The following is a 15,409-nucleotide window of genomic DNA, read 5'->3' as shown; positions in this document are numbered from 1 at the left end:
GTAGTGAGTTAAGCAGCCGCCCCATGTACAGAGGCTACAGTCCTCGCTGCAGCTGGCCCCGGTTCGAGTCCCGCATCCGATGGCCCTTTGCTGCATGTCTTTCCCCTTCTCTCTGCTTCCTGTCTCTCTTCAACTGTCCTGTCTATTAAAAGCCCCCCAAAAAAGAAGATATTATGAATACTTATACCTATCTAATTCAGGTGATATTCATCAACTAAGTTAATATGCTCAGGCAAAAGTGCACTGGAAAATATCGTCTCATATGTATGTTATTTGTCATTCGTGTGGGTAATCGCACCTGCATCACATCCCGATTTGGACAGCCATTGGTAACATCAGCTGTACCTGGTAAAGGTTTGTTGAAACGCATTCAAAGTAGGGACAAAGCAGAAGGTTAAAATAGCAACTGCTGTGTTGTGCAAAGATTGCAAACTGTGAATCACTTGAGACATTTCCAACTCGTTTTTTTTTTTTGTCATCAATCAAGGGCTCAATCTGCGTTTTGCCATAGGATCGTCACACGGGTCGACTCAATTTGATTTTTATCCGACAGTCTGCTTTTGTTCAGGCTACATTTCACATGTGACATGAGCGGTAATAGCTTTTTAATCTGATGGAGGGAACAGCACATACATGCTCACATACACAGAACCAGGTTCAAGGCAACACTGATCACTGTCGCCATCTTGTGGCCAGCGTAAGAGTTGCAGGCCGCTTTGGGTAATCGACTTGCTACTTGGCCACACTGACTGTTTTTCGACACCGCACAGGCCTTAAAGCAGACATTCCTTGACCTGACAGGTCACAGACAAAAGTGCATAACTGCACGCTTTCTAATAAAATACATGCTTTGGTCAGCTAAAATCTGAAAGTATAGAAGAGTCCCAACGACAAGAATATTGAAAATCAAGTCCATAACCACCCAACTCATGAACACCTTCAGTCAAGCAAGAGGTGTGGTTTAATATTTATTCACATATTTTATAGAATACAAAGCCCCCAAACCCATTCCCCTCTGACCCTCCCACCCCGAAAAAGTGTGCACATCAGATCCAATGGAAACTATTCAGAGGTTTAGGAGAGTAGTAGAGATAGAGAAACTTTCTTTATAAGCGCTGGAGTGTACGACCGCAGTTAAATGTGTTGTTGGTATAAAAAGTATTCCCTCTTATCATGAGCAAACCCTCAGAGGCCAAATCTAGCAATCAGTTGACAAAAAGGGCTGGAGCAGCGACAGCTGAACCAAATGCAGCAACAAAAAAGAAATTAAAATAATCAAAATAAACAAAACGTGAGTCTCCTTGTAGGAAAAAAAAAAATAAAAACATTTCTTCCCATTGGTCTCGATTATGACTACAAGGACGTAATGAATCATGTGCAACAATAACTTAGCCTTACAATGACTGGAAATTCAGTCGCTTTTTCTATTCTTTTACAAAAATCTCTCGCCAAGCTGAATGAAAGGAATGCAATGTTTTTTTGGATGAGAAACAAAATGTTGTTGATTATTAAGGAAAACTTGAAAATTGCAGAAGGAATGAGAAAAAAAAAAAAAAAAAAAAAAACTGCAGACAGGGCGAAAAATGAACCTCTGATGTACGAGCAGCCAAACTAGGTCCAATAATGCGTGTTTGTTTGTTTTTTAATGGCTTTGAAACATCCAATTTCCAGTGGGTTTCTACCGGAACCACAGAGCAGATTCCCCATCAACTGGGACTAAAATAACTGAAGCGTGTTAAGTATTTTCAGAAAGGTGCGGCCAAAGGTTTTAGCTAGCTAGCTAATCTCATGACAAGTAAAAAGCAACCGGCTCGAAGGTACAGTGAGATGCTGAAACATTTTACAAGTATGCTGAATGAAAAATAACAGTAACAACACTGCCAATGAATCCAAACATCTCAATGCATGACAAAAGTCTGTTTCAGCGAGCTTGTTCGCTCCCCCCCCTCCCCAAAAGAACGGTCACACCGATTAGAAGATGGTTTGAGTTCATTTTTTTGAATCTCTTCCTCACCACTACACATCAAAACACACCAGAAAACAAGGTAATCCAATACAATACACACAATCCAAGGTTCATGGTCCAAGAAGGTGCCTTTCTGCAAAGAGCCTCGGGAACTCTGTGTCCACCCGGTTTGGCCTTTCGGTGAAAGCGATTCAGCTGGTGGACGCTGGAAAAGAAAAATTTCAAAAGAAAAGAAAAAGAACAAAAAAAAAAAAAATGACTTGTCGGCTGCCGTCTTTCTGGCAGTGGAAAGAATAAACAGGCTCTAGCAGTCCGTGTTCATTCTACTGTTGCTGATTGATTAAATCCAACCACCAGAGTCTTTCCCTCTCCGGTCCTCACACCATGTAGGAGTTCTGATTCTTCAGTTTGTCCAGCTCCTTGCTCTGCTGCCTCAGAAACAGGATTCTGGAGATGAAACGCAAAAAGAAATGTCAATGCAAGCGCCCGCGGGTCGTCGGCTGACGCGCATGTCTACGCAGAAAACGTGCTCGGTTGCCTCACCTCTGTTCCCTCAGTGTGGCCTGGATTTCACACACTCTGACCAGGGAGCGAAGGTTCTTCATCTCTGTGCAGATTTCCGACATGTACAGGCTGCCCATGTTGTGGAAGTCCTCTCGCAACCGAGCCGCCTGATAAGAAAGGGGAACAGTGTCAAGTCGGGACAACAAACACTAAACCTGCTTCTAACACCAGACCAAACCTCAGCCTCCCCAGCTTAGCTGCTCGAGCTTCAATGCGCTCCGTGACATGTTTGAGTCGCCCCGTCGGAGGATACCTGTTTCTCGGTGCTCTCTGAAGGCCACCCTTGGATATGTCGGATCAGGTTTTCGTCGAAATGAGCTGCCAGAGAGGGCGTGAAGGAGCCGGGGGTGTCTGACTGGGATTGGCTGGTGCTGCTGGAGGGTGCGTGGGGCAACGCAGAGCCGGAGACGTTGGATCCCGAGCACTGAATCTCCTGGCTGCTGAAAGTGAGACAACCGGTTAACTGCATGTAGACCGTTTCAAAAAGGTTAGAATCCAAAATAGAAATAAAACACTTTCTTTTCTGGAGTTGGAACTATGGGTGTTGTGATATTACAATGATCTAATATCAGTAGTGTGTTGATAATACATTTATCGTGATTTAATCTCAGCTTATTAACCAAAAATTAAGTTTATTGTGCACTTTTTACAGTTCCTTACCTCCTATTCTGAGTACAATTCAATTACCAAAAAAAGAAAAAATTATCTTAAAAAAAAAAAAGTGAATTAGTTGAATTAATGACTTTTTTTCTATTGAGATCATGATAGTATCCCGAGTGCTCTTGGTTACCACGGCTACATGTCAAATGTGGCCCAAATCTGTTTGGTTTTTTTGATCAGATGTGACTTGGATCTGATTTTGATGTGAACAGCACAATTCACATGGAATCCGATTTTTTTCCAATTCTGATTTGGGCCACTTCAGTATGCGGTCAGAAATCGGATTTGTTCTTTGCAATGCAACCTCAGTCTGTACGGTCAAATGGGAACTCAAGCGGCTTCTCCGTCACTCTCGATGGATGAGAGCCCAGACGTTAGTCGGGGGAAGACCCGCGGGGGGCTGGATTCTGAGGGGATAGTTCCTGCATCTAGTGACGTTCGGTGTGGTGAACTGTTCACGTTAAAAAGAGTAATGTGAACAGGCCAGCCAGAAAATCCAAATTGCGCAGTAAATCCGAATTAAGCCTGCAGTTTGAGCGTAGTTTCTAAAGGTGTATTTGAATAATCTGATGTCGTGACAGTCAGTTTGAGGTCGTTTTTGTAGTTCAGAGGCACCCGTCCCGTTCCGTCTACTTTTACCGCCACAAAACAAAAGGAACTTGTAACAAACACCTTCTCTGCTGCAGAGTTCTTGGGTCTTCTGGGCGCTTTTCTGCAGTCTGAGACAGAGACGGCGCTCCTTGCTTTCCTGAAGACATGCTGCCCTGTAATGGGAATGAAGATGCCAAGAGAGGAGGAAAACAGGTCAAAACAGGTCAAAACAGGTAAGGGCTTGTCATGGAAAGCTGGAGATGAGATGCAGCAGGTGAGGGCAGACACAGCCTCTGCCCTCGGCCAGCAAACGTACCCTGCTTTGGGAGGACGCGACGCTGCTGACGTGCATGCCCAGGAGGGATTTCTGGTTGTTCTGGGGCGTGCCGTTCCGCGGCGAAACGTATGGCCGCGGCGACGATGCGTCCGTCGTCAAGGAGACCGGGGACTGACTGGAGTGCTGAGCTGAAAACAGGAAAGGGAGGATCATCATCTTACAGACGAGCTTGCATTTTCCGGGTGAATTGTTCGAGCCTTCCCTAAGACAAAGCTAGCAAAAAGCCGTCCCTGTTCATTCTGATCAGTCTCATGACGGATGCTGACGCCTGTTCAAATACACACCGACCAATTAAGGGTAACAACGGATGAGGAAGAAATCATATTCTGTTTCGGAGAACAATAAACATCCTGTCCACGGCATCCTGGCAGGACAGAGGAGCAGCTCTAATATACAATCACTGTAAATATTTCAAAACATTTTTGAGCTACTGGACTAATTCGAATTTCCCCCACTAAAGTATTTGCCTATTCTATTAAAAAAAAGTTTATCCAAAGATATCGGAGAGTCACACAGGTAGCCGTATGGGTCACTTAGAGAGAGTCAAGTGTCTTTTATCTAATTGGGGGCTTTTTTACATTTCCATGTGGTCATTTTGAGTCTTTTGGTTGATTTGAGTCTCTTTTTTTACATCTCATGGTGGACGATTCTTTTATTGGTTATTATGCAGTTCATTTCTCTATCTAATAGTTTGTTTTTTTTGTATTTTCACTTCATGTATCCTTGTGGTTGTCAAAAGCATCCTTGATGTCACTTTGTGTTTCACCGTAGTGCCCCCCACCGTCTTTGTGGTCCCGTTTGGTCTCTTTATTGTCATCTTGTGAGTCTCTGTTGTATTTCTGCATTTCTAAGTGGTTCTTTGGACAGGTTGTGATTGTTTCGTCTTTCTTTGTGAAAACTGGGAAGAATTCCTCCAGAGACGGAACCGTCTCTTCAACCAAACTTTTATATCCAAAGTTACGTCACTGTTAATACAGTCTGAATGAGAATCAGCTTGACCGCTCACGAGAACACACGAGATAAGGCTTTGTTTTTTTGTTTGTTTGTTTTCCCACACCACATATGGATTGTACGAAATATACCTCTTTTCTACAATTTAGCACTGAGATTTTATTGTAAATGTAAAGTGCGTTGTAAATAAAATGTATTATTACCTCCCTCGGACAATCCATATGCTAAATTCACCGTGAAAAAAAGAAAAAAGGACAAAAAAAAAAAAAACACAGAGAGCTTGATCCTTACGAAAATAAAATGCCAATTAGTTTGAGAGAGGAGATGGCGAGAGGCTGCAACGTCGCTGTACCTTGGTTGGAGTGCTGAGCGGCTGAGAGCAGAGCTGTGATGTTGAAAGCGGGTCCAGCAGTGAGGAGCTTATGAAGCACAGACCGCAAGGAAGCCTGGGTGACAGCAGCTGCCAAGACTGGAGAGAGGAAAAAGGAAATGAACATACAGATATACGCACGAGTGAGGAAGGATGTGCATAACGGGAGAGCATTAAATCACATCACATCTACTGGATTATCAGTCTGTGTGGAAAAAGGTAATGAAATCATCTGAGGTGGGTAGTGGGGACCACTGCTTGTGGGTTTTCTGAAACTGCAGGAAAAGCAAAAAAAAAATAAACTCTTCATGAAAGATCCGACATGTCTAGCAGAATCTCCTTTAACAAGAAAGATATATGTTTTGTCAGCGTAGACCTCTGGTTCTCGAACAAAGACACAGAGACCCTAAAATACTGTACAGGCTATGGGAATATAGGGATAAATATAAAACCTGGTTTAGACATGAAGAGTTTCTGCTTACAGAAACCTCAGATGGCTTTTAATTTGCTTTACTTAAAGGAATCATGACTGTTAGGGCCAACAGGAAGGGCTCAAATCGAGACTTTCCACTTAAAGTAACATTTCAAACGACCCACAGAGCAAGACTATCAAATAAGCCCCTGCCGTCGCCCACTGTCCTCACCCTCATTGAGCTTGGCCATGTCCATGCTGCCGTTGTTCATCTGCAGAGTGGCCTGCAGCGCAGGGAGCAGCTGATGCAGGAGGGCCGGGTCCTGGAGCAGCGCAGGTGATGGCGACTGACCGGATGGAGGGCCCTGCCCCGTGGAGGAGGAGGAGGAGGAAGAGGCGGATGACACGTTGGAGGGGGCGGAACCTACAGCGCCAGCAGCTGAGTTCAGGCTCTGAGAAGAAGAGGGCGTGGAGGAATGGCCGGAGTTGGATGTTGTGGATTGGTCCCCTGGTGTTGTTTCTGCGCAGACAATCGGATCAGTGAAACTTCCACAAAGTACAGACACAAAGTGATTCATGTAGGATGGCAACAATGTGCATAGATGATGGCTGCGCAGAAAGCTCAAACTGTATCGCTTAGGTTTCATAGTTCAGTCATACTTACTAGTTGAGGCTTTGTCCTGCAAGGACTCCTGTCTGTAATCCATGTCCTTGGGGAAACTGTTAGCCGCCATCTTGGCTGAGTCTTTCTGTCGTTGCTCCCTAAATCAAAGCAAGCAGACTTTGTGATGGCTGAAGTTGCTCTTTCTGTACCTGAAGCTATTGATACCGTTAGCACTGGCCCATTATGTGATGTTGGACAGAATGGTTCTGCAGAACAAGGAACTTGACTGGTTGAATACTCAACCGTCTTCCAGTGCCTGTGTGCGACAGTGTAAGTGTGCCTTGCCTCTCCAGCAGATCCTTGGGCTTCTCCCACTGGGAGACCTCAGTTCTACAGTTGTAGTAGTACTTCTTGCCGGAGGAGCTAATGTGTTCTGTCCAGTCATCTGCTGGCTCCTGGAGATTATGGAGATCGTGGAAATAGTCAAAAAGAAATTGGGGACAAGAAAAGCTTTTCTAAAAAAAAAAGATGGAAAGAAAATGTCAAAGAGTTCCAAAGGTTGAGTTTTAGGCTACTTCGTTTCTCCTCATGAAATGGAAAACTTCAAGTACTTAAACAGGTCACTGCTCGGGGTCGGCATTATAGCCAAGGTTCCTTTTGTGAAAAAACCTCCTGAATACAGCCATTTTTATCTGTAGACAGCTGACTTCAACTTCTCGTATTCAACATCTGTTATTATACTTCTTTTACTTCCCATTTCTTGTGCCGACTGCTCTGGAGCACACACACACGTTCATGATTATCATCATGAACATCACATTACAGCTCAAGTTGATATCAAAAGGCTTTCTAATATTTATAAAAAGGAAGTAGATCTTACTTCCCGTCACGCTGCCTGGTTTCTGTTTGACTACCGATAAAAGCAAGTTGTGATTCAGACTACAGCAAGTACTTCATTGTTTTTTTTCCCATGGGCTCATCTCCACAGAAAGCAGAGCCAAGCCCATCAAATGCAAAAGGCCTGAAGAGGAGCCTTTACGCGGAGCAGATTACAAAGCTTCAGTCTTGCTCCTGGTTATCAACCTCTTGATGCAGTGTTTCCCATACATTGAGGAAACTATGGCGGCCCGCCATAGTTTCCTTTTGGCCGCCACAGTTTCCGAATCCCAATCGTTTGAAACACAGCGATTTTTTTTTTTTTTTTTTTTTTGAAACCCAGCGATTTCCTCGAAAACCAACCAATATGACTATACAACAGGTGAATTAGTAATTAAACATGTCCTAAAGTGTGCAATGTCAGAGTTTTGAAGTTTAGTGGCAAAAAAGGTTTATGTGTTATTAGTCGCTGTCGGGGCGATTGACACACGTTATAGATTAGTGGGTGCGCGTGCATAAAGATCAGCTGTAATCATCGTGATTTCGTTGACAAACATATTTTTTTGACCTATTTATATTCTGAGAAATAATGTGAAATTTGAGCAATGACGAGTACACTAGTATGTTGTCCGGTATGTTGCTTAAAAAAATAGTAAGCTCAATAGTTTCTGTTTAAAATAAGGTGTTTCATCCGTCCCGCATGTGTGGTTCAACCATCCCGACTAGGCGGAGCGGGGTGAAGTTGGTTTTATATTCGACATTCGCCTATTTTCCAGCTTTGTAATTGTAATAGCGTCACGAAAACCGCACCAATTAGCCTCAGGATGGTATTAATATTTACAGAAAACTAAGACTAACATACCACAGGCTTTATCAACTCACCAAAGTAAGCCTGAAAGATCAGAGTAACCGCGCCGAATATACTTCTAAGTGAACTACGGCAGCCGGAGCGCTTAGGGACCGTCGCAAAAGTGCAGCGCCTTTTTTTGTTCTCACTGGATATTCAACCAATGAACACCAAACCACTTCGGATGGGTTTGTGAACTCACTATAAAGCTTTCACAGTCTTTTAGTTTCCAGAAAAATCATTTTAGGTAGAACATTTACTCAGTGTGCATAGTTAATTCCATTTTAGATATTTATTTTGTAATAGCTCTCTTGTTTTTAAAGATATCAACACCAAACCACTTCTGATGTGTTCCTGAACTCATTGTGTACTTCCCACACCCTTTGTTATCAAGGAAAACCTTTTCAAGTTTCTCAAAAAGGCATAAGTCCTCACTGTATATGATCCATTCATATTTTTCATGAAGTTTAGTTTTAACCTGTAAATATTTTCTATTACAATTGTTATCATTGGGTTTTAATGACAAGATGAGGTTTCCTCATAAGCCCACAAGGGTTTCTGACATCTCCAGCACACATTCCTTTTTTTTAATTTGTTGTGTTTTATTGTGTATTTTTTTGTTATATTTGAATGAATGTGTGCAAATCAATCAAATAAAATAAAATCTGCAGTCGCACAAATTTACGCCGCACAAATTCACGCCGCGTGAATTTACCCCCCCCCGCCCCATAGTTTCCAAAAATTCTGTGGGAAACACTGTGATGGATTGAAAACAAAGCCTTTTTCTCAGCTCGAGGGGCAGCAGTTTCAAAAAGTAATAACCCCCTTCTACCACATGACCTTGTTGTCAGTAAAACTCACTTTCCGCTGGTGAAATTCCTCTTTGAGCTGCGAGCGATCACACCTGCTTTTTCCTTCAGTAAACATAGCCCTCCTGGTCTCAATAAGCACGGTTCAAACCACAGCGGGAGCCTTCTAGTTTTGACACGCATTACATGAGGAGGAACCCACTGTTTTCACACAACCTGAGACGGATGGGAATAGATGGGTGCAAAGAACTGAAGCAGCAATGTGCTGCATTTTAAGTGGTTAAGTGTTCATTCGTTGTGTTGGACAGCAGTTTCACCTCAGTGTTTAAACTGTGGTGGTACGTATACTGAAGGTATGTGTTCTTCTCACTGCTGAACTCTTCAAAGTGGATGCAAAAGGCTTTAATGTGAATGGTCCTGCGTATGCAGAAAAGGTAAAGTTTGCCTCACACAGACCTGCACTGATTCAGAGTCCCACTATCAGTGTATTTCATGCTTCCTTTCTAGGACAAGCTAATCCAATATCATTTGGAATTTTATTCTTAGTTGAAATAAACACAGACATCCATAATTGTAGACTGTAGACTGGTTGGTGTAACTACAAACTATTCCCAGTAACACTACTTTACTGCATCAATTGTTTAATTTGAAATCTAATCCATTTTAGAACTTTTAAACTGAAATAACTCTTAATCATTTTGAAGGTTTTGACACATTTCTCAATTAAAACAAGTTTCATTTCAATAAAGTCAAGTATGAGTGTGTCTATATGTAGAGTGGATGGCGGCTGTATGGCAATAACTGTAATCCAGACATTTTTTTTTTTTTTACAAGCATCCATCCTATGAGACACAGTGATGACTTTATGCATTTACTAAAAACATAAAACCTTTTAAACAAGGCAACCAAGTCTTATCAGAACACCCACGGTTCCCAATCGGATGTCACTAAAGGAAGATTTTTCACACGCCACAGATTGATAACAGCCCATTTACTGATTCTGAACCATCTGCATGAGGATGGAGCTCATCAAACGCTGCTGTTACACACAAAGCTGCAATGATTGTGTGTTTTATGGTATGGAGGGGGGGGGCTGGTGGAGTACAATCTGCAACTGTGCAATCACCTTACTGATAAGTTTTAGATTAAAAAGGTACACCACACAAACACATTTTTATGACAGCATAGACACTCTCGGTGCTTTCATGAGCAAACTGGAGGACAGATTGGAAACAACGCAAGGAGGAGATTTTGTAACGATTTCCACAGCAGATGAAACAGTCCAGTCGGCTTGGGCGAGCATGTTTACCCAACAGATTTACTTTACTAGAAAGGTTGATCCACAATATACTGTACATGAAACGTGCGAAATAAAAATATGAAGTTTCAAACGAGCATGTGCACATAAAAAAAGGCTCTACATAAAGTCCAAAGTCATACGAAGGCCCTTTCTACAAGAGAGGCTCATCGGTTGACACCAGACACTACCTTACCCTGTCTGCAGGCTTGCTCTGAGTCGCATGAGAGTCGGCGCCATGGTGGGAACTGTTGTTGTGAGAGGTCTCCAGAGGAGAGCCGCTGGTCCCTGCAACAAAGCCTTTCTTTAACCAGGTATCACAAAATGTACAACATTCTGCGGAGGACTGAATCCTCAGCAAAAGCCATCACTGTCAAAAAGGAAACATTGTCTTTTATATTTATATTATTTCAGAAGTACTTGTTGATCGGTCAACAAACACTCAAAGTTATCAGGCACTTGAGTTCATAGCCAAACCAAAGAGCAGTTTTCCCCTCATTTCAAGTCTTTACAAAACTAAGACTGATCGCACGAGAAAATCCAACCGAGCCACGCTTACCATTTTTTCCTCTAACAGTGTAAGAGGTTTTGGCCTTGCCATGCCCGGCACTGTCTCCCTGTCTGCTGACAGGACTTTCATCGGAACGCCGCGGCATCTTGTATGGAGGCATGGGGTCCGATGAGCCATCTCGCACTTTGTCGTAGCGTTGAAGGCTGCTGGACTGGCTCTTTGGCTGGGATTTATGGGTCTAGAAAGGACAGTGCGTGGCAGATGGGTTTGATGGGATATGCTCAATGCTCAAGGACACTGATAACCATGCAGTCACCAATTAAGTCAAAGGTCTGAGTTGATGTATCTCCAACATGCCAAAATAAAGACTTGAGCCCATCGTGTTAATGGAAATATACTTGCACACCCTGAATATCTGTGTTATAAAGCATAAAGACAGGAATAAGTTAACAAACTGAATATCTCGTACCTGATAGGATTGTGAATCCCTTCTCTCGTTGCACCTGAAGAGAGACACAAAACGAAAGTTACAGTTTGCACTTTAAAGGGTGAGCTTGGTTAGGTTTCTTACCTGAACACAGTTTGTTTAACAGTTAGCTACCGTTAGCCAAGTTAGCCTGGTTTTCTATTTTATCTGATGGGGGCTGCTAATATTATAACTATTGGTTAAAAAAAAAAAACATTATCTTAAGAATTGTTTCACGATATCCATTTTGTACACATACATTAATAATTATACCGTTTCCTAGCATTGTGTTGACGTTAGCCGACGAGCTAAGATATCCGGAACCTCTAGCTAACTAATTTCAAGCGAGCTGCTAGCTGGTAGCCATGACAGCTAACGGCTGCGAGGAAACTTCCAGCCACCAAATTGAAAATATATATCTATATCATCCGAGTACGTTTTCAGAAGTTAAGGTTAGTGCTTGGTTTACCCATCGCTGACTCTTGCTGGTTTCCTTGCATACATCACCATCAAGGCCGTGATGATGTGTGTATGTGTGTGAGGGGGAACCGTGGCCTCCTGTCTGCTCTCAGTTCTTTTTTAACTTCAGCTTCCTGATGTCTGGACTAAGTCTAACCCTACCAAACGGACAGTTGTAAGTCGCGCGCCGAGGACCTGCACTGCATAGCGGGTGGTCTTTATTAAAAACCACCCTCAGTGCATCACCTGACATGTAGTTATGGTATGCGCTATACTCGGCCGATGTAGCTCAGCGCAGAACAGCAGATGCAGGAGGAAGCGAACTACTCTGTAATGTTTGACGAGGAAAATTGAGTTCCGGTGTTACTTTTCAAAATAAAAGCGAGATTTTATTGTACGCAAATGTTCATTGAAAACATTTTTTTTTTAAGTTAGCAATGTCAAGTTATTTCTAGTTGGGGGACAAGCATATGTCTGGCAGGTTTTTTTTTACACCTGTTATGATGCTATGATAAACAACGGCAACAAAAAAGTTAACTTGTTGGAGCAGCAAACTGAGCGTTCCAAAGTCCAAGTAATGCCTGGAAAAATACCCAAGATCTTGATGAGTTGAAGAGAAGATATCTAGGATGTAGAGCAAGAACAAAATAGAGAAAAAGGTGAAAGAGGGCCAAATCATTTTTCCCTTGGGCAGCATGGTGGCACTTTTCAAAATAAAAGCGACATTTTATAGTATGGAAATGTTCATTGAGACTGAAATTCTTTTTAAAAGTTAGCAATGTCAAGTCATTTCTAGTTGGGGGACAAGCATATGTTGGGTCCATATCGGTTATGAATGTCCTAAAAATTGGCCCCACATTCAATTATCCTTTGGTTCCTTGTGAATTACTCAACTGGTTTCACTTATGTGTCCGACCAATATGGGTTTCAGAAAATATTCTTCTTTTAGGCCCATGCGCATTCAGCACACATTTGTTATGCCACTCCAGAATGGTGCTGCCCCAGAGGCAGGCAGCCTGCTGCATCAGCTCTGGACGTAGCCTACTCTGTCTTTCTTTGAATGTCCTTGAAATTTTTTTATATTGAGCTTTTTTTCTGTGAAAACACAGATTTCCTAAACTTTATCTGTGCTGGTTTGGATGCTAGCACTGGAAGGACCTTTGCTGGTAACTCTGGCAGGTTTTTTTTTACACCTGTTATGATGAAAAAAAGCACGGCAACAAAAAACGCACAGCTAACTGTGCGTTCCAAAGTCCAAGTAATCCCTGGAAAAATATTCCAAATCTAGATGAGTTAAAGAGGAGATGTCTAGGATGCAGAGCAAGAACAAAATAGAGAAAAAGTTGAAAGCGGGCCAAATCATTTCTTCCCTTAATCATCATGGGAAGTGTGAGATCACTGGCAGATAGAAACTGGAGGCAGAAATATAACAGGGAAATGAAATGAAACAATGTTTATTTATCGTAAAAGTAAAATTAGCTGTATAGTTGCAGCATTTTTATTTTTTGGGCTTGTAATGAATGAATGAGGACAACAGTCCTTGTTAACAACAACAGATGGTGCAATCCTAGACATGTCACTGAGAAGGAGCGTCTCTGCACCCAGACGTTGAACTGTTGACTGTGAGTTCATGTCCACGTTCATTTCTGCTCTCTGCTGAGAGAGTTCATCTTTGTTACCTGCCAAAGCTGTGTGTGACATCATCAGATAAGTTGTTGCCAAGCAACAAAAACAACATCCTAACCTAATCCATTGATGTTGACCTCCAAAGATTTCTACAATCTCTCCATGGGACGCTTCAACTTTCTACATGTTTGTCAGCTGATTTATATTTCATTTTGTTATCTATCAATAGCAGTAGCATATCTTTGATAATGATTAATACTGCAACAATGCAATTTCCCTTCAGGGTTTAATAAAGCATTATTGAATTGAACTGAACTAAATTGAATGAATTATAACGGTTAGGGCTGATGGTTGCCACAATTTGGTATGATTTTAAAAAAGAACTTATCATATCTGTAGAAAAATGAAATCTTGTTCCTCAGTTGCTCTTAATAAACAGAAATAACTCGTAGAGCGCTTAATGTGATGTGCAAATAGAATAGAATAGAATGGAATAGAATAGAAAATACTTTATTCCAACCCCGTGGGGGGGAAATTCAAATTGTCAACACACTACTCAACACATCACTAGCAGTCATCCATTATCTAATGTGAGTGCTGAGCTTTCTCTTTTGTACTATCAACTTTAAAACCTGGAATGTTCTTTTGTTATATCAGCAGAAATAAAAGTGTGAAATTCAGGACCGTTAAATTCCAATGATATTTTCCTGAAAACAAAATGTAAAGTAATACCGTTCAGTTGTGTATTTTGAACCACTAGAGGTGTGCGGTGGCGTGTTTCTTATCATAGTCCCCGCCCTTTGCCCGTGTCGTGCTTGTTTCTTTTCATCTTGCTGCGCTGAGGAGGTTTCTCAGTTGCAACCTTTGCCCACTAGATGTGCACATGCCAACCAATGACAGCAAGCGCATGTGAGGACAATTACAGCATTCCATTGGCCTCAGAAGTCAGAGCTCGGAGCAAAGAATAATGTCGCACCTAAGTTGACCCCCTTCCAACTGGAAGTCGGTAAACCACTAAGATTTGCTCACAGACTGGGCGAGCTGTTACTAACCGAGAACACTGGATTTTTTCACCTCAGAAACATTTCAAGACTCCGGCCCTCATTATCCGACTCAGTAACAGAGACCCTCATCCACTCATTTATCTCTTCCCGCCTGGACTACTGCAATGGTGTCCTGTCTGGGCTACCCAGTAAGGCCCTTGACAGGTTACAGTATTTCCAAAACTCAGCTGCCAGGGTGCTATCTCACACCAAGCCCTGGCAGCACATCACCCCCATCCTAAAGCAACTTCACTGGCTTCCAGTCAAAGCACGCATCACCTATAAGATCCTTCTCTTGACCTACAAATCTCTCCACTCACTTGCACCTAAGTACATCTCTGATCTCCTCCACCCCTACTCCCAGTCGCGGCTTCTGCGCTCCTCATAAGGACCTACTTTCCGTTCCTCGTACCAGACTTAAAACATATGGAGATAGGGCCTTCTGTTCAACTGGCCCTACCCTATGGAACAATCTGCCACTTCACATCCGTTCTGCCCCCTCTCTACTACAGTTCAAAAATAATCTAAAAACACATCTCTTCTCCATGTCCTACTCTTCTTAAACCCACCTCTCCGGCCCAACCCTTCCCCCCTTCTTTTCTTTTGTTAAGCGACCTTGGGTACCTTGAAAGGCGCTATATAAGTCCAAGTTATTTTTATTATTATTATTATTATTATTATTATTAACACTGGATCATGCTGCATTCTGCTCATAGAAACATTGTAGTGGTGAGTTCTCTGATGGAAGTTGGACACCAGCCCACTATGTGTTTGACTGCACCTTACTTTTACTCGTTGAGCGCCAGAACAGGAGCCGAGTTTGAAAGCAGAGCATGTGAAAAGTTAATAGAAATTGCTGCTTAGTCTGCCTTAAAAAACAAAAAAACAAAAGTGATACAGTTAGAGGAGGGCTTATGTGCTCTTTGCAGATCCTATTTAATCTATGTCCGTGCATGTGGAATTTGAGTTACTACAGGTCAACATTGTGCTCCATGCTCTGCAATCTCCATCGCATGCCAT

The 15,409-nt window shown here is 42.4% G+C and overlaps 1 protein-coding gene across 2 annotated transcripts; it reads right to left on the bottom strand.

Annotated features, from left to right (window-relative positions):
• Window positions 1-1,978: 1,978 nt before the first annotated feature.
• On the bottom strand, window positions 1,979-12,029 carry LOC142399312 (WW domain-containing adapter protein with coiled-coil-like). Of its 2 annotated transcripts, none has more exons than XM_075483908.1 (13): window positions 11,731-12,029; window positions 11,265-11,298; window positions 10,844-11,033; window positions 10,481-10,572; window positions 6,801-6,910; window positions 6,516-6,613; window positions 6,084-6,371; window positions 5,422-5,538; window positions 4,098-4,246; window positions 3,863-3,954; window positions 2,784-2,970; window positions 2,510-2,637; window positions 1,979-2,413 (listed from the first exon to the last, which is right to left on the bottom strand). In XM_075483908.1, exons 1-13 carry the CDS (start codon window positions 11,769-11,771, stop codon window positions 2,344-2,346), a joined length of 1,596 nt encoding a protein of 531 aa, XP_075340023.1. In that variant the 5' UTR covers window positions 11,772-12,029; the 3' UTR covers window positions 1,979-2,343. The 2 variants fall into 2 exon arrangements, with proteins under 2 accessions (XP_075340023.1, XP_075340024.1); XM_075483909.1 differs by having other exon boundaries at window positions 2,784-2,967.
• Window positions 12,030-15,409: the final 3,380 nt, after the last annotated feature.

This window comes from Odontesthes bonariensis, chromosome 14 (assembly GCF_027942865.1).
Source record: "Odontesthes bonariensis isolate fOdoBon6 chromosome 14, fOdoBon6.hap1, whole genome shotgun sequence".
Taxonomy (NCBI): Eukaryota; Metazoa; Chordata; class Actinopteri; order Atheriniformes; family Atherinopsidae; genus Odontesthes; species Odontesthes bonariensis.
The sequence above is the reverse complement of the archived record's forward strand: the minus strand, read 5'-3'. Positions and strand labels throughout refer to the sequence as shown.